The following is a 23,840-nucleotide window of genomic DNA, read 5'->3' on the forward strand; positions in this document are numbered from 1 at the left end:
ATTTTTATGGCCTCATTTGAAGAGTTTTGTCTGTTCTTGAGGAGAACGTATATGCTAATCAAGCCAATGGATTTTTTTGGTTCAAATTTATACTTTGGGGCTTCCCTGGTGGCACAGTGGTTGAGAGTCCGCCTGCCGATGCAGGGGACGCGGGTTCGTGCCCCGGTCCGGGAAGATCCCACATGCCGCAGAGCGGCTGGGCCCGTGAGCCATGGCCGCTGAGCCTGCACGTCCGGAGCCTGTCCTCCGCAACAGGAGAGGCCACAGCAGTGGGAGGCCCACGTACCACAAAAAATAAAACAAAAAAAACACATATATATATATACTTTGTGATGGCTCTTTTAAAAACAATACGTTAAAACCTCTAAACTGTTTTGATTTATCTTTCAAATCTCAGTTTTGCTTTCGATACCTCATCTATGCTGTTGAGCATATATAAATATGACATTGCTTTACCTTCCTGGTTGAATTATATCTTTTTCATTACATGATGCCCCTCTTTAGCTTCATTAAATTTTTTCCCTTAAAGTTTAGTTTGGTCTATTTAAATATTGTTCTGCCAACTTTTTTTTTTTTTTTTTTTTTTTTTTTGCAGTACTCAGGCCTCTCACTGTTGTGGCCTCTCCCGTAGCGGAGCACAGGCTCTGGACGCGCAGGCTCAGCGGCCATGGCTCACAGGTCCAGCCGCTCCGCAGCATGTGGGATCCTCCCAGACCAGATCACGAACCCGTGTCCCCTGCATCGGCAGGCAGACTCTCAACCACTGCGCCACCAGGGAAGCCCTGCCAGCTTTTATTATTCAGTTTTTAAAATATGTAATACTTTTACCTGGGTAAAAAATAATGATGACATAAAAAGATACAGAGAGGTTTCAAACCCAACTCTACCCTTTCCTCCTCATTCACACTGCCCCCTGCCCCAATAACAAGTAAAATTTGTTTTAGTTTCTTATTTCCCTATCAGCTTCTCCCCCAACACATGCTTTTAAACAGATTTTGTTTTTTAGAGTAGTTCTAGGTGCACAGCAAAATCGAGCAGAAAGTACAAAGATTACCCATATTCCCCTGGGTGGCCCCATGTATGCCACGTATGTATTATGGCCTCTCCCCACTATCAACACCCTCCAACAGAGAGGTACATTTGTTACAAATGCCTATCAGCTGCACTCCTCCCCAGTTTTATTGAGATGTAATTGATATATAACATAGCATTAGTTTAAGATGTACAACATAATGCTTTGATACATGTATATACTGCAAAATAATTACAAGTTTAGTTAATGCCATCACCTTACACAGTTGCAAAATTTTTTTCTTGTGATGACAACGTTTAAGATCTATTCTCTTAGCAACTCTTAAATACTATGCAATATAGTATTGTTAACTATAGTCACCATGCTGTACACTTCAGCTCTAGACCTCATTTATCTTACAACTGGAAGCTTGTACCATTTGACCACATCCACTCATTTCTCCCAGTCTCTATCCTGCAGATTATGGGAAACCCCCATCTTTTCTCTGTTTCTATGAGTTTGGTTTCTACAGATTCCGCACATAAGTGAGATGATATAGTATTTGTCTCTGTCTGATTTATTTCATTTAGTATAGAGCCCTCAAGGTCCATCTAAGTTGTGGCATATGACAGAATTGCCTTCTTTTTTATGGCTGGATATTATTCCATTTTATATATAGAAACAGAGAAAACTACAATCTAAGTATCTACATTTTCTTTATCCATTCGTCTGTCAATGAACAATTAGGTTGTTTCCATGTCCTGGCTATTTGTAAATAATGCTGTAATGAACATGAGGGTACAGAAATCTCTTTGAGATAGTGATTTCAATTCCTTCGGATATAGTCCCAGAAGTGACAATGTTGGATTATATGGTAGTTCTATTTTTAATTTTTTGAGGACCCTCCATAGTGTTTTCCATAGTGGGTGCACCAATTTATATTCATACCAACAGTGAACATGGATTCCCTTTTCTTTATATCCTCACTGTTATCTCTTTTCTTTTTGATAACAGCCAATCTAACAGGTATGACGTGATATCTCATTGTGGCTTAGACTTGCATTAGTTATGCTGAGCATGTTTTCATGTACCTGTTGTATGTCTTCCTTGGAAAAATGTCTATTCAGATCCTCTGCCCATTTTTTAATTGGATTGCTTGTTTGCTACTAAGTTGTATGAAGTCTTTATATATTTTATATATTAATAGCTTATCAGAGAAATGATTTGCAAATATTTTCTCCCATTCAGTAGGTTGCTTTTTCATACTGTTGACTTTCCTTTGCTGTGCAGAAACTTTTAGATTGATATAATCACTTGTTTATTTTTGCTCTTGTTGTCAAATCCAAAATATCATTGCCAAGAATGATGTCAAGGAGCTTACCCCCTGTTTTCAGGTGCTATGTTCAAGTCTTTAATCCATTTTGAGTTAATTTTTATCTAATATGTAAGCTGGAGTTCCAGTTTCCTTCTTTTGCATGTGGCTGTCCAGTTTTCCTAACATCATTTATTGAAGAGATTATTCTTCCTCACTGTATATCTTGGCTCCTTTGTCATAAAGTATTGGCCATATATGTGTGGGTGTACTTCTGGGCTATTTTATTCCATTGATTTATGTGTCTGTTTTTATGCTAAGACCACACTGTTTTGAACACTGTAAATTCGGACCATAATCTAAAATCAGGAAGTGTGATGTCTCCAGCTTTGTTCTTTCTCAAGATTGCTTTGGCTATTCAGGGTCTTTTGTGGTTCCATACAAATTTTAGAATTATTTGTTCTATTTCTGTGAAAAATGCCATTGGCATTTTGATAGCAATTGCATTAAATATGTAGATCACTTTGGATAGTATGGACATTTTAACAATATTGTTTCTTCCTATCCATGAGCATGGTATATCTTTTCATTTGTTTGTGTCTTCTTCATTTTTTTTCACCAATTCTTACAGTTTTCAGTATAAAGATCTTTCAACCTCCTTGGTTAAATTTATTCCTAGGTATTGATATTTTATTCTATGAAATCTTTCATTCTTTCTCTATATCCTTAACCTTCTTTCCTATTTATCATCTTTGTCTCTTGGTGACGCTTTTACATAGTTTCTTCATTTCTTCTAGTTCACCAATTCTTTCTTAATTTCTGTATAAACTGTTTAACATGCCCATGGAGCTGTTAATTTTAGTTAGTGCCTTTTCATTTCCAGAAGTTACTTCTGATTATCTGTTTAAAAGCTGAATGGTTAGTTTCAATATGATCTTGTTTCTTAAGAATTATAACTTCTATTATGTTTGATCTTCATTTTTGACATGAGAATGTCCCTTACTTTTGTGTACCCGGCTATACATCTGAAAGGAATTTTGCTATATTTTACCCAACATTTCTAAGTTCTCAGTAGTATAAAGTGTTTCAGGATATCTTGTTTTACCCATTGTTTTTCTTCTCCAATTATTCTTATTAGTCACATGTTAAGTCTCCTATGCCTTTATATAGTTTCTCATTTTATGTTTTTGGTCCATGCTTTGAGATCTTCCAGTTCACTAATTTGGGTGAATAGGGAAAAATAATGATATAAAGAGGCAGAATGTCACCTTTGGTGCTCCACTTGAATCTCAGATGCACTTTTTAAAAGTAAAATTCAAAGGTTCCATGATAGCTTCCACACTAGTTCTATTTCACTGAGTACATAATTTGATGATTCTTATCTCCTGTCTCTGGTTGCTATGCCCCTTCAACTGAGTTGTTATCTTCCATTTTCACACTGTTGCATTTAGATCTCCCTACTATGAATTTTAAATGATGAGATCCCTGCAGGTGTTGTAAGGCAAAGATCCCTCTAAGCACAGTGATCTGTAGTACAAAACTTAGCATGCTGTAAGTCCTGAAGCCAGCATCCTAGCACTCCAATATCCTTACACTCCCACAACTTCAGGACAGGGAAAATTCATCCCATCAATTCAGGTACCTCTTGGCATTCTGGTGGTAACTTAAATAGAAGCCAATGTTAATATTCCTTGGAAGACAGAGACAGAGGAGAGGAGAGAGAATGGGAGGCAGAGATATCTGAGATCAAAACATCTCTTAAAATTTGCTGCTTTTTAGTCTTTACCTTAGGCTGCTAACATAATTCTTCACCTGTTTGTCATTCCCATGGGAGAGAAAAAATCCCTCACGAGTTGCCATTTTTCTCTACTGGTACCCCAACAGAACATCAAGACTCATTTGTACACACAAGAGCCAACATTTTGGCAGAAGAGAGCCAAATAGCTTGGAGTTGAGAGTAGATGAGGAGGAAGCTTTCTTTTTGAACTGCTGTATCCCCAGAATCCACACCACTACTTTTAACTAACAGACAACCGGCTCTGCCAGATAAACTGGACTAATTTCAGCTAGTCCAAAAATGAAAGACACTATTAGGTTAAACAGCTGTCAACATGTAACAGGCCTGTAACAAACAACTAATAGCATGTTTATTCATGTAACTACCAACAGTGCTTTTTAAATTTATTTATTTATTTTTGGCTGCACTGAGTCTTCGTTGGTGCACGCAGGCTTTCTCTAGTTGCAGCGAGCAGGGGCTACTCTTCATGGCTGTGCACAGGCTTCTCATTGTGGTCGCTTCTCTTGTTGTGGAGCACGGGCTCTAGGTGTGCAGGCTTCAGTAGTTGTGGCACGTGGGCTCAGTAGTTGTGGCTCACGGATTCTAGGGTGCAGGCTCATTAGTTGTGGCACACCGGCTTAGTTGCTCCACCGCATATGGGATCTTCCCAGACCAGGGCTGGAACCTGTGTCCCCTGCACTGGCAGGCACTTAAGCACTGTGCCACCAAGGAAGCCCAACAGTGCCTTTTAGAGTGTGATTATCTTGGAGAATTCATCCAGAAGTTACACTGTTCGAAGTTAAGACATTAAACAAACATACTTGGTTGAGAAATTTTTATTTCCACAGTAAACATTAAATAGTATGTGCTTTAAAATTTTTAGAAGCTAAAATTATTATAGCTTTAGTATGGTATAGCATTGGGCATTCTGATCATCTGTTTGAACCATTTGTTAGAATTCTGTCCTGCGAATAACTGTAATTAAGCCACCTCCATGAAGGAACAGTTTGGCTTTCTATTCAAGCATGTATCAAAGGTAGGGTTTCTCAACTTTATATGTCTTTTTATTTTGGAAAATTTTAAGATTTACAGAAAAGTTGAAAAGATAGTACAGAGAGTTCCCATATATAATTCACCCAGCTTCCCCATATGTTAACATCTTATCTAATCATGGTACATATGTCAAAACTAAGAATCAACATAAGTACAATATTATTAATTAAGCTACAGACTTTATTTAGATTTCACCATAACCTTTTTTTTCTGTTCAGGATCCAATCCAGAGTACCACTTTACATTTAGACTTCTCTAGTTTGTAGCAGTTTCCCATCCCTTGTTTTTCATGCCTTTTAACAGTTTTGAAGAGTATTGGTTAAGTATTTTGTAGACTGTCTCTCAATCTGGGGGTGTATGATGTTTCCTCACGATTAGACTGAGGTTATTTATGTTTTAGAAGAGTGTCACAGAGATGAAGTGCCCTTCTCATCATATTACATCAGGGAATACATATCAACATGACATATGACTGGTGATGTTAACCTTATTCAATAGTGAAAAAGAGTCAGGTTTTGCTATTCTTTGGAAGTTAGCCAGTAAGTCCATCCCTCACTCAAGGAGAGGGGATTTAAGTTCCATCTTCAGGAGGTGGGAATAGCTGCATATATTATTTAGAACAGACTTCTCAATATTTGTGATAGATGTCAAGCCTATCTCCAGTTCAGTTGACAATTAAAGTGTATGGATTATCTCCCAACCTGTATCCTAGGTACTTACAGAAATTATAAACTCAGTGTTAGAAGAGACTACCCCACCCAGACTTCAGGTTAGCTTCATCCATGAACCCAATTCAGATTCACTATCAAACGACTCCTCCATACACAAATGAGATGCTGACTTTGGGTGATATCTCATGTTTCAACAGTTTTAAAGATGATTCTCTTAGATTTTGTTTTTTGGTTTTTTTTCCCAACAGAATAAAACATTTATTGTCTTCTGAAATGAAATGAAGCCTGTGATTTGGCTGCAATTCTGGAGGACTTTCCTGGGCTCAAGGCATCCTCTCATTCCAGGACTCAGGCTAAAGCAGCAGCCTTTCTTTTCCATGCTGTTCTCATGGAAGAAGACAAGAATGAAAGAGGCCAAAGTAAAGGAAGTGAGCACATTCAAAGTTTCTGCTCACAAGTGGCAAATATAGTGTTTGTCCGCATTCTAGTGACCCACTCCAGTCCTGTGTCCAGCATGTCAGTGGGGGAGCCTGGGAAACACTCCAAGTCAGGTGGCAAGGGCTGTTGATGAATGATCTTCATCACTTATTGTGTGGGAGGGAGCAGGTGGTGAGCGTGAATGGGAGCTAGGGCAGGACCACACGTGCAGACTCCTCTTTCAAGGAACTGGACATTTAAAAAAGTGGAGATGGTGGGACTTCCCCAGTGGTCCAGTGGTTAAGACTTCGCCTTCCAATGCAGCAGGGTGCGGGTTCAACCCCTGGTCGGGGAGGTAAGATCCCACATGCCTTGCAGCCAAAAAAGCCAAAACGTAAAACAGAAGCAATATTGTAACAAATTCAATAAAGACTTTAAAAATGGTCCACATCAAAATAAAATAAAATAAAATAAAGAAGTGGAGATGTGGTTAGTTGTGAGGGTGAACCGTAGATCAAGTTTGAAGTTTTTTAATGGAGGAGGCTTTTCTGCATAGAAGTTGAAGACACAGAGAGAATATGGTAAAATAACTTAATTATTTTAGCCTACATTCTTTGAGAAGTTACTTGGTGTGGCCATTTTACATTTGTCATCTTATCAGTGTTCAACAGCTTCATGAGGCAGGTACTATTATTATTTTTGTTTTACCAATGAGGAGAGTGAGGCCGATATTATATAACTTGCTTAGTCACAGAGTAAGTGGAGTTGTACTTCACCCTAGTAGATGGACTGTAGTCTTTCCTTATTACTTATTTACTATATAAAGATGGTAGAAACATGTTCTTCTCCTCCCCTTCTCCCGCCACATCCAAGAAATCCAATTCGCATGTAGGTGGTACTTTGCATGTCCTGGGGTAGATGGCAAATGTTTGAGATCATTGAAAGGCACGGGGTGAGCTCATCCTGCTCACATGGACATTTTGCCCTCCTAACTGACCCCAGGTATGCTAAAAGTGTTGGGCAGCTTCACAATGAATGCACTGGGCTTTTGGTAAGGCTTTCTGCATCTCTGCTAGATGTAGTCAAAGTAACGAGAACTCCTGGCGACTGCATCCAGATGTTGCCTTTAGTCAGTCTTGGAGCTCGTCAGCTCGTCCAGATGAATGTTTCCGTTCCACCAAGGAAAAGCATATGTTGGCAGCCAGTGCCAAGCAGGGAGAAACAGGGAGGATCCCCAAAACGAAAAGTTTGAGCAGCTGCCAGGAATGTCCCCCCAAATCCCCTCCCGGGGCCAGTGAGCCATGAGCAGTGGGCTCCTTGCAGCCATCCTGGCACGACATCATGGCGGTGGCCTTCTCTTAGGTTTTTAGATATATAATCAAACTACCTATAAACAATGACACCTATTTCCTGCTACTGATTGTGTGTTTTATTTGTTTCAAATCTTGAATAATAATTACTAGTAATGATTAGGTTATAGTAGAAACATCTGATTGCTATTTGAATACTGCTAGTGCTTCATTTTTATATTTGGTGTCAGCTATTTATGATACCTTATAATGAAGAAATATTCTACCTTTATCAAAACTGCACATTAAATTGTACCTCTTACATTTTTGTTAACTATTTAAATTAACATATAGCAATATACTGTGACCTCTTTACATCTATTATATCATTTATCCTTAAAACTCAATGAGGGAAGCAGTATGATTTCACTCATTTATAGGGTTAAAAACTGAGACTCAAAGATGTTCCTAAACCACTCAGGAAACATGTGGCTAATCTAGGATCCAAACCTAGGCAGCCCAACTTAAGCCGATGAACTACTTGTATTTTATCAACCAGTTATCTCTATTAACCATCAAGATGTACATGCTTTCTTTTAAGTGTTATTTTTTGACTACTAAATTTAACTTCATAGTCACATTGATAGGAATCATTTGAATTGTGTAGGTAAGCAGTTAAACTAACACTAAATTTCAGTGTTAGCCTTAGTCCTTTTGCTCCATCATTGCTCCAATAAATAACTCCTCATTTTAACTAATCGGTCATTGATTTTACTTAATCCAACTCCATTAATAATATAAATACTGAAAATTCTTCCAAGATTTTAAAGGTGCTTTTTATATTTATAGTTTTTCAAACAATTTTTTGTTGAAAAACTGTTTCAATATGTAACATTCACATGATTAAAATATTTACATGATCTACATCCATCTTCGTTTCTACCAACGCCCCATTAGAAGCCACTCTTCTTGATTTCTTATTTCTTATGAATTCTACTAGACTTTCTCACTACAAATATAAGTATTATATTCTCATATTCTCTTCTTTATACAAAAATAGCATCTAATACATACCCATCTATATTATTTTTATAATCTTTTAACAATATAGTTGTGATATCTGTATATATAGTTATCTCATTGGTTTTGTTTATAACTGCATAGTACTCTATTTAATAAATGAACTATAACTTATTAACAAATCCTCTATTAATAGAAATTTAAGATTTCTTGTAACATTTACTATTATAAACAAAACAACAATGAATAACTCTAAATAGCCATCATTTCACATATGTGCAAGTGATGAACTACTGGGTTAAAAAGTATATGTATTCATAATTTTGACAGACATTGATCAAAATTAATAAATTGCACTACACGTAGGGTTATGCTAATTTATGCTCCAGTTAGCAATGTGTGAGATGCTTGCTGTTCCCACAACCTTGCTAACAGAGATGGATGCTGAATTTTGATATTTCTATCCATCTAATGTGTGAAAAATGATGTCTTACTTTAGTTTTAGATTATATTTCCCTTATTACAAGTAGAAATCAGCTCTTTTCATATGTTTATGTGCCACGTGTAATTTCCCTCTACAAGCTGTTCATTTATATCCTTGCCTATTTTTCTACTGGGCTGTCTTACCAATTTCTAGGGAAAGCTATGAAAGTTATCATGTAAAATCCTTTTGATTTACTGTTTCTATATTATGAAAATTATCATTTATTTTGTACATTAATATTTTTGCCCTTTCTTGAGTTGCTTAATGGTGATGTATCCATTTCTATCATGATTTTTAAAAATCAGATTTTTAAATGATTGTCTTCTAAATCATTAATTCCTACTTTCCTATTTATTATTTCCATTTATTGTTATTCTTTACCTAACTTTTACATTTTAATTCTTTTTTTCTCTATTTCTTTTCTATTGGTCTACAGCTATGATAATCCTCTAAGCACTTCTTTAGCTGTCTCCCACAGGTTTTCTGAAGTTGTTTTCTAAAAATTCTGCAATTTTAGTGTCCATTTCTCTTTGACACAAAAATCGTTTAATAAATTTTAAATGTCTAGGTAGAAGAAACTTTGGTTTCTGATTTTGTTTCTATTTTCTAATTTTACTGCATGTTAACAAGAGAATCTTGCCTGTTTTGTCTCTATGTTTTGGAATTTTTCTTTGATGCCTACTACACCATGTCAAATTTTCATGCATGTTCCATGAGCACTTGAAGTTATATTCTTTATCAATATGGTACCAACTTCAAGCTATATTAATCAGATTTACCTTATTATTTAGATTACTCTCTCTTTTGCCTTTTTATGGACTGGGGTGAATTAAAATTTGTTTTAATGTTTTAAATTATTAGTGATTATTTCTCCTGTAATTTCTGTTTCATGAAAGTTTCAACTTTTAATGTTATAAAGTATCTTTGTTTGTATTGTTTACTGCTTTTTTGGCTTGAATTCTAATTTGTCCAATATTAAGATCATGATTCCTGCTTTTTTTTATTTGTATTTATGTAGTATAGTTTTACTCATCCTTTTATTTTCAGTACTTTTACATTTATTTTATAGCAGATATGTTTGGTGCTCGATATGTCACATTTTGTTATGCTTCCTAAATTTTATGGATTTTTTTAAAACTTCCATTACATGTACTGTTCTCAGTTTTAATCATAGTTTTTTAATATTTTGTCAGCATTACAGTTTTAACTGCTTATCTTTGTAACTGTAAAGAAATAAGAAGTCCTCTATGTGTTTAGGAAGTGTATTTCCCTACTCTGAGCAAGGATAAAATCAGCATATTTACTCAAATTTTCCTCTCTCTTAAGCCATCCAATTTTATTCAATAGGCCTGCATTTCTAATTTGTCAGCTTACATGGATATCCTTTGACTCTCTGAACTTTGTCTACTTGCCTCCTTTCCCTAGTCCTTTCTCAATTCATTATAATGGTAGCATTTCTACCTTATTAGGGCATACAAAAAGGGAATTCCAGTCTGTTACTCTAATTCAAACACTTGTCTTAGTCTTAGTTTTACTGTTAAATTAATTCAGTGTTCACCAGTAGTACTTGGCTGTAGTCTGTCCAGTCAATCCTAATTGGCTGAACTTAATCCCCCAGCAATTTTCTCAAGAATTATTCAGAAAAACAGTTCCTTATACGGTTAAAAATTGTTTGGCAGCACCCTTTTTATTTAAAGGATACTTTGGCTTCCATTTTCTCCACTTGAGTATCTACATTTTCTATATTGAAAGTTGTCATAGAGAAGTCTAAGGCCAGACAATTTTTCTCCTTTAATTTGTGCACTGCTGAAAAAAGAACTTTTTTTTTTTTTACTTATATTTAAATCCAATAGTATACACTTTCATACTGACCATTTCAGGAAAATTTTTCCTGGTACACAAGTATGCCCTTTTAATACTGATGGCAAAATCTATATTAGGACCTCAATGAATTATAGCTTTAAATATTTGTTTAGTTACATTGTCTGCTTTTCTTATTTGGAAACTCCATTTATGCCATTTTTGGAATTTCTGTGCCTTCTGTATCAATCATTTTCTCTTTAATCCTTCTGAACACTCATATATTCATCCACACACATTATTTGCTTTGTTTTCATTTTTATCTTCTGTGTATCTTACTATGTTATCCACAGAGTTTCTCTTCCTTGAGTGTCTTCCAATTCCATTTTTGTGTGGTAGTTTTTTCCACCAATTTTTTTCAAAATTTTCTTAGCTCATGATTCAACATTTCAGTGATATTCTACCAGTTCTTTCAACTTCTTGAAATTCTGTTTAGTAGCTGCCCTTTCTCAGAAGCAATTCATTTATTTCTTACTTTTTTAACTTATGGTAAAGTTTTTAATCAAACTTATTGTGTACTCCATAGCAGTATTTTCCAGTGACTGTTCTTCATGTACTGGTTAGTTTTGTTTATCTTTTCCACATTTCTATATTTTAAAATGTGTTTTCTTGACAATTTTTAAGAAGTTGCATATAGGGTTAGAATCCTTTATTAATTATTCCCAATCAATTTCCTTTACTTAACCAAAGTTAAATGAGTGATCATTATCTCTTCTTGTTAATGGTGCATATGCTCTCACTTGCAGTATTCTATCACCTAGTACACTTATAGTTCCTCAGATGCACATTACTCTTTTCTACAATCCTGGTTTTGTTGAACTACTCTCTCTCTCTCTCTCTCTATATATATATATATATATACACATATATATATATACACACATATATATATATATATATATATATATATATATAATATTTCTGTTCTCTCTTACTTAACCACTGATTTGGTACCAAAATGAAAATAATATCTACTCTTCTAGACTATTTAGCATGTTAGAGATGTTTTACCTGAATGTTGTGCAGTTTTCATCAGTGTTACCGATAAACTCTTGGTAAATCAAAATACCAAAAAAAATTAGCAATTCTAAAGTTCTGAGAGGAACCCCACCTATCATTACTAAACGGCAGTACTACTTTCCTGGGCTCATTTGTATAGAAAATGGATTTATACAAGACTATTCATGCACAGGACAACACAGTATGGAAAACATTCATTATATCAGCAGGTGATTTTTAAAAGCATCTAAATTCTGGACTTTGGGTGAAAAAAGAGATATTATAGGATCTTCAAATCACAATAAGCCTCAACGTTAGAAAAGAATACAGACAGACATTAAATACTGACTTAGCATGTGAGCAAAAGAGTAGGTCTCAGGGAGACCTCAATTCCCCTGTGTCAAGCAAGTTTTCTTTGAAATCATAACCCTATGTGTTTTATTTTATTTGATGAAATATTTTATTATATCCTTAAAAGAACAATATTTTCTTTCCAGTAGGCCAACAGGAATAAACCACATTACTTAAATGTGATTTTGTTCTATAAACTACTATTAAAAACCATTCTTTCTGGGGCTTCCCTGGTGGCGCAGTGGTTGAGAGTCCACCTGCCAATGCAGGGGACACGGGTTCGTGCCCCGGTCCGGGAAGATCCCACATGCCGCGGAGCGGCTGGGCCCATGAGCCATGGCCGCTGAGCCTGCGCGTCCGGAGCTTGTGCTCCGCAACGGGAAAGGCCACAACAGTGAGAGGCCCGCGTACAGCAAAAAAACAAAAAACAAAACAAAACAAAAAAACCGATTCTTTCACAAAATATTTTTACAACTTTTACCACAAGAAGTTATTATTTTCTATTGTAAGATCATTCCAGTCAAATTCACGTGTTACAAACCTAGTAGAAATGCAGTTTCAGTAGATATTTCTACAAGTCATTGTGAAAAACATCAACTTACTTGTGACCTAAATGCTTCAGAAAGTATCCCAGAACCTTCAGAGCTTGAACCCAAATACTTTCACTTTTAGAGGCCAATAATTTGTAGATTACCCTAAAATATATAGAAATAAATGATATTTTGAGCACTTACGAATATTAAAAATATAAGCACTGTATACTTTACAAATAAACTATAAATATATACAACATAAAAGACCTCTCAGGTTTTTAAATTCTTTGAAAAAGTTGGAAATAAGCACATTAATTTTCTTTAAATTTGGACTTCAAATACATCCTCAAAAGGACAGTGTGATTGGTTGTTCATAAGTATTTCCTCCCAGCACACTAAACAACACTTTCAATTTTAAGATCCATGCTTAGTTAAGCCACATTTCCTCTTCTATTTGAGTTTCCCCTGACATTCGTACTTAATGACCTTTTTTCTTGGTTATGGCTAAACGGACCATGGGTACCTACCTGCCGAATTATTTTTCTTTTCTGAGAATTTGGAATGAGTTCTGAGAAACAATATCTAGTCTTTGTTGGGCTCTTGAATTAGGAAATGATTTAAAAGAGAAACTATAGGACAGCCTTGTTTTGTTCACAAAGGTTAGTCTATATACAGAAGGAATAAAGCAGCTATACAGGAAGTCGCAGAAGAAGCAGACTTGTTTCTTCATAGATTTCCAATTCTTGGTTCCTACCCTAGTGTGTTTCTACAATAAACTAACACATGACCTAACTTACACAGTCACTTCAAATCCTATATAACAGCAGGGATATATTCATTATAATACTTATATGTACTTCAAAATTTTTATCTCATTTTTTTCAAAAAATAAAAACAAATATTTTTTTCTATAAGGTAGAAGGGGGCAATAATAACTACATTCTTTTGCAACTAATTCTACAATTTAAGAAGGTTCTCTGACGGTGGCTGTGGTGACTATAAAATTAGGGTGTGCTTTATTCTATTAAATATCTTTGTAAAACTTAAAATGCCATTTTATATTTTGAAGTGAAGTAATATAGTCTGAACACAAAAACAGGTAAGAGAAGATGCAGCATGATTTTCCTTTCATTTCAGTGACATTAACAGAGGGGAACAAATAACTGAAAGTTAATGACATCTATTTTATTTAAAGTAACTTAGACTTTAAAAAATAAAATAATATATTGTTGATAATACTTTTTAAAAATTATACTACTGAAGAATACATTATGAGAAGAAGTAAACTCTACAGTGATTATTTCCTTCAGAAGATAGTGTTTTGCAAAACCCTCAAGTTCTTAAATGAATATAAATTTACATTGAAATATATTTTCAGAACTTTTAAGGACCAACAACAGTAATGAAAAAAAAGACAAATATGACAATAGAAAAATTATACATGTCAAAGAAATATTCAGGAAATCATAACAAAGAACATTCAACAGCAAAAATAATCTTGAAAACCAAAGCAAAACCTCACAGCATAAAAATATGACTCTACTCAGATATGTAATCAGAAACTCCCACAGAATTCCTATTCTCTAGGAATAACTGAGTTAAAGGGGTAAAAAGGTATAAGATCCACCTTAGATCAACAGAAATTATGATTTAATATTTGAAATATGAAATCATCTAAGGCCATCAGACATCTGTGCTACATAGGATTTTTTTCACAACCAGACAAGTATTTCTTACAAAAACCAAGATAAAGTATGAATAGGAAATTTACTGACAAATCAATTAATGACTGTTTACTTACAATATAATAATACAGGTGAATCCTAATTCATTTGCCCCAGCTTACTATATTCAGCCAGAAAATGATCTAAACTATGTGAAAAAAGAAATTACCTATTGTTTTCTCTAAAGATTTTCAGATATAAAAATATTACATTTTTTTATGTTCAGGTCGGTATCGCCACAAGGTCTTCCTTAAGTCCAGTTAAAATATTATCAGAATTAAATTAAGTTCATTCTTTGTGGTCATTTCTTAGCATGCTTGAATTATGATTAATCAAAAATTTCCCCATACATAACTGTCACCCTTTAGTATCTATTTTCTAGGGTACAGAATTTAAAATTTTATATCTAATAAGCCTATTTTTTCCATATTCTAAACCAGAGCCTACATCCTCTACATCCTTTTTAAGTGGAAAAACTAAAGTAGCACATTTTCCATGTTTGTGATTGTTTTGAACACACTGGTAACAATGTGACATGTTCAGCTGGTGTCAACCATGAGCAACAAGGCCTTTGTACTTATTGTGCTCAATCAATCTTTTCATGTTATACAGTTAAGATACTATTTCAGTCCTCTAAAGAGCTTACCAAATAGCACTCTCTCTCGTAAGATCATTATTTCCAGTGTGTCAAGGAAAGCAGGATTCTATTTTTGCATTTCACCATATTAACCAATCGAAGGTTGGTATCATTCATAAGGGTAATGAGTATATTTTTAATTGATTTCTTAATCAGTTAATATAATAAAAGAAGCAGGTACTAGGATCTAAGTTCCAGGATACTAAGTGTTCAATCTAAATATAATTTAAGGAGAATGAGTGTAATTGTTTGTATTATATCATTAGGTTGAGCCATATGAAATTGCCTTTATTTGGTAAAGTCACTTAAGTTTTCAGCAATTTCATACAGTTCAACCTCACAATAAAATATATTTGTAGTTGTTAATAATTAAATGTACAATCTTCTTATTTAAATAGATTAGCAACCCAATGGGTTGTAAACTCAAAGGTAAGAGTGGTGTCACAAGTTAGATATCCACATAGAAATAAAGTGATTGCTTCTCTGATTTGAAAAGAAAGTCCTTCAAGACTAGAAAGTTGTTATTTGCTGATATAAATGGCCAAGTAAAAGAAGCACTAATAAAGTCCCTTGACATTTACTAATATTTCCAAACTCTTTTTATAACCTGTGGAAGTTCACTGAGGTACACATGGCATAACCTAGATTTCTTATTTATTCAAGTAACTCAGACTCCAGAAAAATAATAAGGGAGACTCCTTAAGGGGCTAGGTTTTAGGTTTAAGTTAATAAGAATATTAACCAAGAAACTATGTTTTACTTATCTACATAATGACTTTACAATCACCATAAGTAAAGTTAGTTTTCAAATTTGGCTTCTTGTTCCAAAATATTTCATCTCCATCATTCCCATCATACTGCCACTGTCCTAGCTCGTCATCTCTAACACTGATGAATAAAATAATCTCTCTACTGATCTTGCTACATCAGTTTTATCTATCTCCAACCCATTTTCCACACTGCTGATTGTAAATCTAGCAAAATGGAAATCTGAGCAAATCAGTTGTGTATTCAAAATTCTTTAGTTTTCATCACCAATAAAATAAAATCTGAACTTCTTACCATTATATGGATCTTTCAAACCTGGCCACTATCTAGCTCTTGAGCCTAAACTCATAGACTTTTCTTGAACTCTCTTTTGTCGAAATATACCATGCTCCCTCATCTTCTTGCCAAAATATTTGCTCTTCCCACTACTTAAAATGTCTTTACTACAGCAACAACAATATAATTACTCTTCTTGAGACCTGAGACCCATTTTCTATACACTTCATCAGTTCCCTTGAGTATTAGAAGATTAATAACAGCTTTCTCCATCTATTCCCTTCTTATGTGTAAGATTTTGCTATATACACTCAAAAGTTAACTCAATAGGGATTATTCTGGGAAGCACAACTGTACTCAATTAAAGCCTACTAATAGCACTAATATTATAAACATACCTTATTCCATTTCTTTGATCAAACGCTGGTATCATTGAGGCTGGGTGTTCTGACATTAAAGCCACTAGTAACTGTAACACATCATGAATATTTTCATCCTGCATAATAAGGATCAGCAATATTTATTTAGTTATAAATGTTTTCTAACGCATTGAATAAAATTATTAAAATAGAAGACCCAGACCATGTCCTACCTCATGCATTGTAAGCAGGTAATTTAATATACTCTGAAGTTCATCTTCCTTGACCCCTCGATCCTAATTTTTTAAAAAATTAATTAATTTAAATCTAAAATTAAAACTTTAATTAAAGACAGCCATCAAAATGATCACTTTAAAATAAAATATGGACAACTTAAAAGCAGTGATGCTTTAATTAAAATATCTAGATACTTCATAATTCATAGACTATATTATTTCAAGGTAAATAAGTACATATTTAGAAAATTGTGCCTATTCTTCTAAAGTTGCTAATGTTTGACTGACTTTACTATAAAAATTATATTTTGATCATCTAAATATATTAATATTACTATTTTCTAAACATGTATTCTTTTCTTAAAATAATGCAAATTACCGTAAAACTTTACAATATTAACTGCTGTGCATTTTACCTTTATTTTCTATTTATCTTAATCGTTTAAAAATCCTAATGTGATAAAAATATATAAGTCTTGTCAAACAGGAACACAGATCATTTTCTAAAATGAAATCTTCATGCTCAATTTTTATGTATATATGTTCCTTGTCTATTTCTGCTACACCCCTTAGGATAGAGGACCTCAAAGAGTATTAGCACAAAGTGAAGTTCAACAAAAGTTAATACTAAGATTTACAGAATATTGAAAGCAATTCATTAATTAAAGGTTGTAAAACTAATTTTACAATAATGATTTAAACTCTGCCAAAACATTCTTTTCATGTAATATACTGCAATTTTGAATTACATAAAACTGTTTTACCTTTAATATAAGCTGTTTCAGGAAAAGTAACATAAATGCCCGTAGTGATACAATTTCTTTTTGTGATGGCCGGGGACCATCTAGAATAAAACAGAAAATAAAAAGAAACAACAAACAATAAAACCCCTCATTATTATTACTTAATAATAAGCTTAATGCAATTATGTTGTGATATTATGGAATACTTTAAGTTATATTCATTATAATTATCATATTTCTTAGTATTAATTCTGTACAATTTCAATAATAGAGAATACAAATATTATTTTCAGATTTTTGGCAATTTCAAATTTTTTACTAAATGTCAGATTTGCGGGAAAGAATTACTTTTTAAAAATTATATTACTATTCATTGATTAAATAAATAATATCAAGTCTTTACATGGATACATTTCCATACTTTTATTAACTTAATAGGTTCCCTTTTCCCCCTCAAATCCAAGTTTTCCCAATATTTCTTCCACCTTCTTCTTACCTGTCTATGTTTAAAATCATTCTCCATTTTCATCCGCACATTATAGAACAAACCATAGAAAAGTGACACTCTATGTAATTATTTGTTTTGAAGCTTTTTTCTTCTATGACACTTATATACACAAAATACATATTATTATGACACTCAATAAATGCTTGAGTCAATAAATGAAATAAGCATGAACAGTTACAGTGTACATATCATTTCCAATAGAACACCTAAATTTCAAAGTAAATAAGTGCAAATATTTAATTACCAATAAAAATGAGAATATGCCATGATATATATGTAATATATAATATGCAGTAATGAAATTATACCTTTAAGAAACATAGCTAGAACCATGAAGTCCTTAAACATCAAGCCTTACTTGAAGCAACCCAGATTTATATAGCTTCTGTATAAGTTTTAATCTATAATCCTTTTATGTAAAATTTATAGCATCTGCTTATTCACTCCACAAATATTTATGTGTAGATTATTACGCATCAAAACAAATTAGCCCTTAAACCATTTTTTCTACTCTTGGGAAAGAAATCTCTTTCCCATTTCTACATTTGTTGCCCTACTCCTGTCAATAGTGTACAAAGTACTCTTTCCCTCCTTACCAAAACTTGCTATTATTTTTGTTTTTTTTAATATTTTCATTGTGAAATACAGTACACATACAGAAGATATACATTTAAAACTTAATGAATTATTATAAGATGAACACCTGTATAACAACTTCTTAGGTCACGAAACTGAACACTGACAGCAGCTTGGCAGAGAAACCTATCAACCCTTGGTGTGTAGGTAAAGGAGCTGCGCAGAGTGGAGGGTGAGGTCCTGATTTATATCATATGCAGTAAATAAATACTCCCTCCATGACTGATTTCAAGTTCACGCCACCAATGGTTTGACAACCATCTCATCAAATATCTAATAATTGGTGGTGGCACCAGTCTGCTCCAGCATACAATAAAGCCTCACCCTACCCAGCTCTCAGCTCTGAGCCACACCCCCCCTCCTGATCACATCCCCCACACCATCTCCTTAGAGACAGCACCATTATTTCAGTAATAATTTCCTTACTTTTATTTATAATTTGGCCACCACTTAATGAAATTGGACAAGTGTTATACTATCTTTGTGCATAAGTGTTTCTTATTGTTAGGATGAGGACAAAAGCTCTTTGTGATAGGATATTTTGTGAGGACTAAATGGATCAACATATGTAAAGGAATCAGAATAGTAACTGGTCCATTTTAATTGTAAGCACTCAGTATACTTACTACTGTCATATATTGATATTACACAATGTAAATAACAAAGGAGTAAAGCACAGTAAAAAATAAAGAGTGCAGTAAAAAATAATAAAGACTCAAAAAAAGGTATAATAAACATAAAATTGAAGATGGGGTTATCTCTACGACTGGAAATGGGACAAATGTCTGACCAAGGATAGATATATACAGGCTTATGGTAATATTCTATTCCTTAAGCTTGGTGATACCCATAAAATTCTACCTTTGTAAATGTATGTATACATTTGTACCTTTGTACCTTTGTAAATGTACCTTTGTAAATGTAAATATATGTAAATGTAAATTATACATTTACATATATAATACCACTTTGTGTTTGTGATATATTCAGAATAAGTCTTTGAAACACCTATAATATGAATTACCTATGCATATAAATCTGTAAGTTTGTGTTTGAGCAGACAAATAGAGGTGAAAAAATATAAGACTGGTAATACTGGCTCCTTGGGAAAGTATTAACTTTTTAATAACAAATCTTTACATTATTTCACGGGCTACCAAGATCATGTACTACTATGAGATTTTTAATATAAATAAATGTTTTTACACTGAATCATATATAAAAATTTCAGAGACAGGGGGACGAGGGGAAGATGGCAGAAGAGTAAGACGCGGAGATCATGTTCCTCACCACAGATACACCAGAAATACATCTACACGTTGAAAAGCCCCTACAGAACACCTACGGAACGCTGGCAGAAGACCTCAGACCTCCCAAAAGGTAAGAAAGTCCGCACGTACCTGGGTAGGGCAAAAGAAAAAAATAAACAGAGACAAAAGGATAGGGATGGGACCTGCACCAGTGGGAGGGAGCTGTGAAGGAGGAAAGGTTTCCACACACTAGGAAGCCCCTTCGCGGGCAGAGACTGAGGGAGGCGGAGGGGGAGAGCTGCGGAGCCATGGAGGAGAGCACAGCAACAGGGTGCGGAGGGCAAAGTGGAGAGATTCCCGCACAGAGGACTGGTGCTGACCGGCACTCACCAGCCCGAGAGGCTTGTCTCCTCACCCGCCGGGGCGGGCGGGGCTGGGAGCTGAGGCTCAGGCTTCGGTCGGAGCGCAGGGAGAGGACTGGGGTTGGCAGCGAGAACACAGCCTGCAAGGGGTTAGTGCACCATGGCTGGCCGGGAGGGAGTCCGGGGAAAAGTCTGGACCTGCCGAATAGGCAAGAGACTTTTTCTTCCCTCTCTGTTTCCTGGTGAACGAGGAGCGGGGATTAAGAGCACTGCTTAAAGGAGCTTCAGAGACGGACGCGAGCTGCGGCTGAAAGCGCGGACACCAGAGACGAACATGAGACGCTAAGGCTGCTGCTGCTGCTGCCACCAAGAAGCCTGTGTGTGAGCACAGGTCACTCTCCACATACCCCTTCCGGGGAGGCTGTGCAGCCCGCCACTGCCAGGGTCCCAGGATCCAGGGACAACTTCCCCGGGAGAATGCACGGCGCGCCTCAGGCTGGTGCAACGTCGCCCTGCACTCCATGCCCATCCCTCCCCCCGGCCTTATTGAGCCACAGTCCCCGAAGCAGCTGCTCCTTTAACCCTGTCCTGTCTGAGCGAAGAACAGACGCCTTCCAGCAACCTACACGCAGAGGCGGGGCCAAATCCAAAGCTGAACACCGGGAGCTGTGAGAACAAAGAGAAAAGGAAATCTCTCCCAGCAGCCTCAGAAGCACCAGATTAAAGCTCCACAATCAACTTGATGTACCTTCATCTGTGGAATACATGAATAGACAACGAATCATCCCAAATTGAGGAGGTGGACTTTGAGAGCAAGATTTATTTTTTCCCCTTTTCCTCTTTTTGTGAGTGTGTATGTGTATGCTTCTGTGTGAGATTTTGTCTGTATAGCTTTGCTTCCACCATTTGTCCTAAGGTTCTATCCGTCCGTTTTTTTGTTGTTGTTGTTGTCTTTTGTTTGTTTGTATTTTCTTTAAAAACAATTTTTTTCTTAATAATTTTTTATTTTAATAAATTTTATTTTATCTTCTTTCTTTCCTTCCTTCATTCCTTCTTTCCTTCCTTCCTCCCTCCCTCCCTTCTTTCTTCCTTCCTTCCTTCCCTTCTTTCTTTCTTCCCTTCTTTCTTTCTTTCTACTTTTTCTCCCTTTTATTCTGAGCCGTGTGGATGAAAGGCTCTTGGTGCTGCAGCCAGGAGTCAGTGCTGTGCCTCTGAGGTGGGAGAGAAAACTTCAGGACACTGGTCCACATGAGACCTCCCAGCTCCACATAATAATATCAAATGGCGAAAATCTCCCAGAGATCTCCATCTCTACACCAGGACCCAGCTTCACTCACCGACCAGCAAGCTACAGTGCTGGTCACCCTATGCCAAACAACTAGCAAGACAGGAACATAACCCGACCCATTAGCAGAGAGGCTGCCTAAAATCATAATAAGGCCACAGACACCCCAAAACACGCCACCAGAAGTGGACCTGCCCACCAGAAAGACAAGATCCAGCCTCATCCACCAGAACACAGGCACTAGTCCCCTCCACCGGGAAGCCTACACAACCCACTGAAACAACTTTAGCCACTGGGGACAGACACCAAAAACAGTGGGAACTATGAACCTGCAGCCTGCAAAAAGGAGACCCCAAACACAGTAAGATAAGCAAAATGAGAAGACAGAAAAACACACAGCAGATGAAGGAGCAAGATAAAAACCCACCAGACCTAACAAATGAAGAGGAAATAGGCAGTCTACCTGAAAAAGAATTCAGAATAATGATAGTAAAGATGATCCAACATCTTGGAAACAGAATAGACAAAATGCAAGAAACATTTAACAAGGACCTAGAAGAACTAAAGATGAAACAAGCAAAGACGAACAGCACAATAAATGAAATTAGAAATACTCTAGATGGGATAAATAGCAGAATAACTGAGGCAGAAGAATGGGTAAGTGACCTGGAAGATAAAATAGTGGAAATAACTGCTGCAGAGCAGAATAAAGAAAAAAGAATGAAAAGAACTGAGGACAGTCTCAGAGACCTCTGAGACAACATTAAACTCACCAACATTCGAATTATAGGGGGTCCAGAAGAAGAAGAGAAAAAGAAAGGGACTGAGAAAATATTTGAAGAGATTATAGTTGAAAACTTCCCTAATAGGGGAAAGGAAATAGTTAATCCAGCCCAGGAAGCACAGAGAGTCCCATACAGGATAAATCCAAGGAGAAATACACCAAGACACATGTTAATCAAACTGTCAAAAGTTAAATACAAAGAAAACATATTAAAAGCAGCAAGGGAAAAACAACAAATAACACACAAGGGAATCCCCATAAGGTTAACAGCTGATCTTCCAGCAGAAACTCTCCAAGCCAGAAGGGACTGGCAGGACATATTTAAAGTGATGAAGGAGAAAAACCTGCAACCAAGATTACTCTACCCAGCAAGGATCTCATTCAGATTTGATGGAGAAATTAAAACCTTTACAGACAAGCAAAAGCTGAGAGAGCTCAGCACCACCAAACCAGCTTTACAACAAATACTAAAGGAACTCTCTAGGCAAGAAACACAAGAGAAGGAAAAGACCTACAATAACGAACCCAAAACAATTAAGAAAATGGGAATAGGAACATGTATATCGATAATTACCTTAAATGTAAATGGATTAAATGCTCCCACCAAAAGACACAGACTGGCTGAATGGATACAAAAACAAGACCCTTATATATGCTGTCTACAAGAGACCCACTTCAGACCTAGAGACACATACAGACTGAAAGTAAGGGGATGGAAAAAGATATTCCATGCAAATGGAAACCATAAGAAAGCTGGAGTAGCAATTCTCATATCAGACAAAATAGAATTTAAAATAAAGACTATTAGAAGAGACAAAGAAGGACACTACATAATGATCAAGGGATCAATCCAAGAAGAAGGTCTAACAATTGTAAATATTTATGCACCCAACATAGGAGCACCTCAATACATAAGGCAAATACTAACAGCCATAAAAGGGGAAATCAACAATAACATATTCATAGTAGGGGACTTTAACACCCACTTTCACCAATGGACAGATCATCCAAAATGAAAATAAATAAGGAAACACAAGCTTTAAATGATACATTAAACAAGATGGACTTAACTGATATTTACAGGACATTCCATCCAAAAACAACAGAATACACATTTTTCTCAAGTGCTCATGGAACATTCTCCAGGATAAATCATATCTTGGGTCACAAATCTAGCCTTGGTAAATTTAAGAAAACTGAAATTATATCAAGTATCTTTTCCGACCACAACGCCATGAGACTAGATATCAATTACAGGAAAAGATCTGTAAAAAATACAAACACATGGAGGCTAAACAATACACTACTTAATAACGAAGTGAGCACTGAAGAAATCAAAGAGGAAATAAAAAAATACCTAGAAACAAATGACAATGGAGACACGACGGCCCAAAACCTATGGGATGCAGCAAAAGCAGTTCTAAGAGGGAAGTTTATAGCAATACAATCCTACCTTAAGAAGAAGGAAACATCTTGAATAAACAACCTAACCTT

The 23,840-nt window shown here is 35.5% G+C and overlaps 1 protein-coding gene across 1 annotated transcript in view; it reads right to left on the reverse strand.

Annotated features, from left to right (window-relative positions):
- Positions 1 to 23,840, reverse strand: part of NBEA (neurobeachin) — a 620,750-nt gene that overhangs the window by 451,665 nt on the left and 145,245 nt on the right. The window contains exons 14-17 of the mRNA XM_022574654.2: positions 17,543 to 17,622; positions 16,776 to 16,838; positions 16,582 to 16,679; positions 12,848 to 12,940 (exon numbers count right to left, since the gene is read on the reverse strand). Coding sequence (XP_022430362.2) covers positions 12,848 to 12,940; positions 16,582 to 16,679; positions 16,776 to 16,838; positions 17,543 to 17,622 — 334 coding nt within the window. The remainder of the gene's footprint in view (positions 1 to 12,847; positions 12,941 to 16,581; positions 16,680 to 16,775; positions 16,839 to 17,542; positions 17,623 to 23,840) is intronic.

The sequence above is a fragment of the Delphinapterus leucas genome, chromosome 18 (assembly GCF_059928025.1).
Source record: "Delphinapterus leucas isolate spDelLeu-1000000601 "Yukka" chromosome 18, BTC_Dleu_Yukka2, whole genome shotgun sequence".
Lineage (NCBI taxonomy): Eukaryota > Metazoa > Chordata > Mammalia > Artiodactyla > Monodontidae > Delphinapterus > Delphinapterus leucas.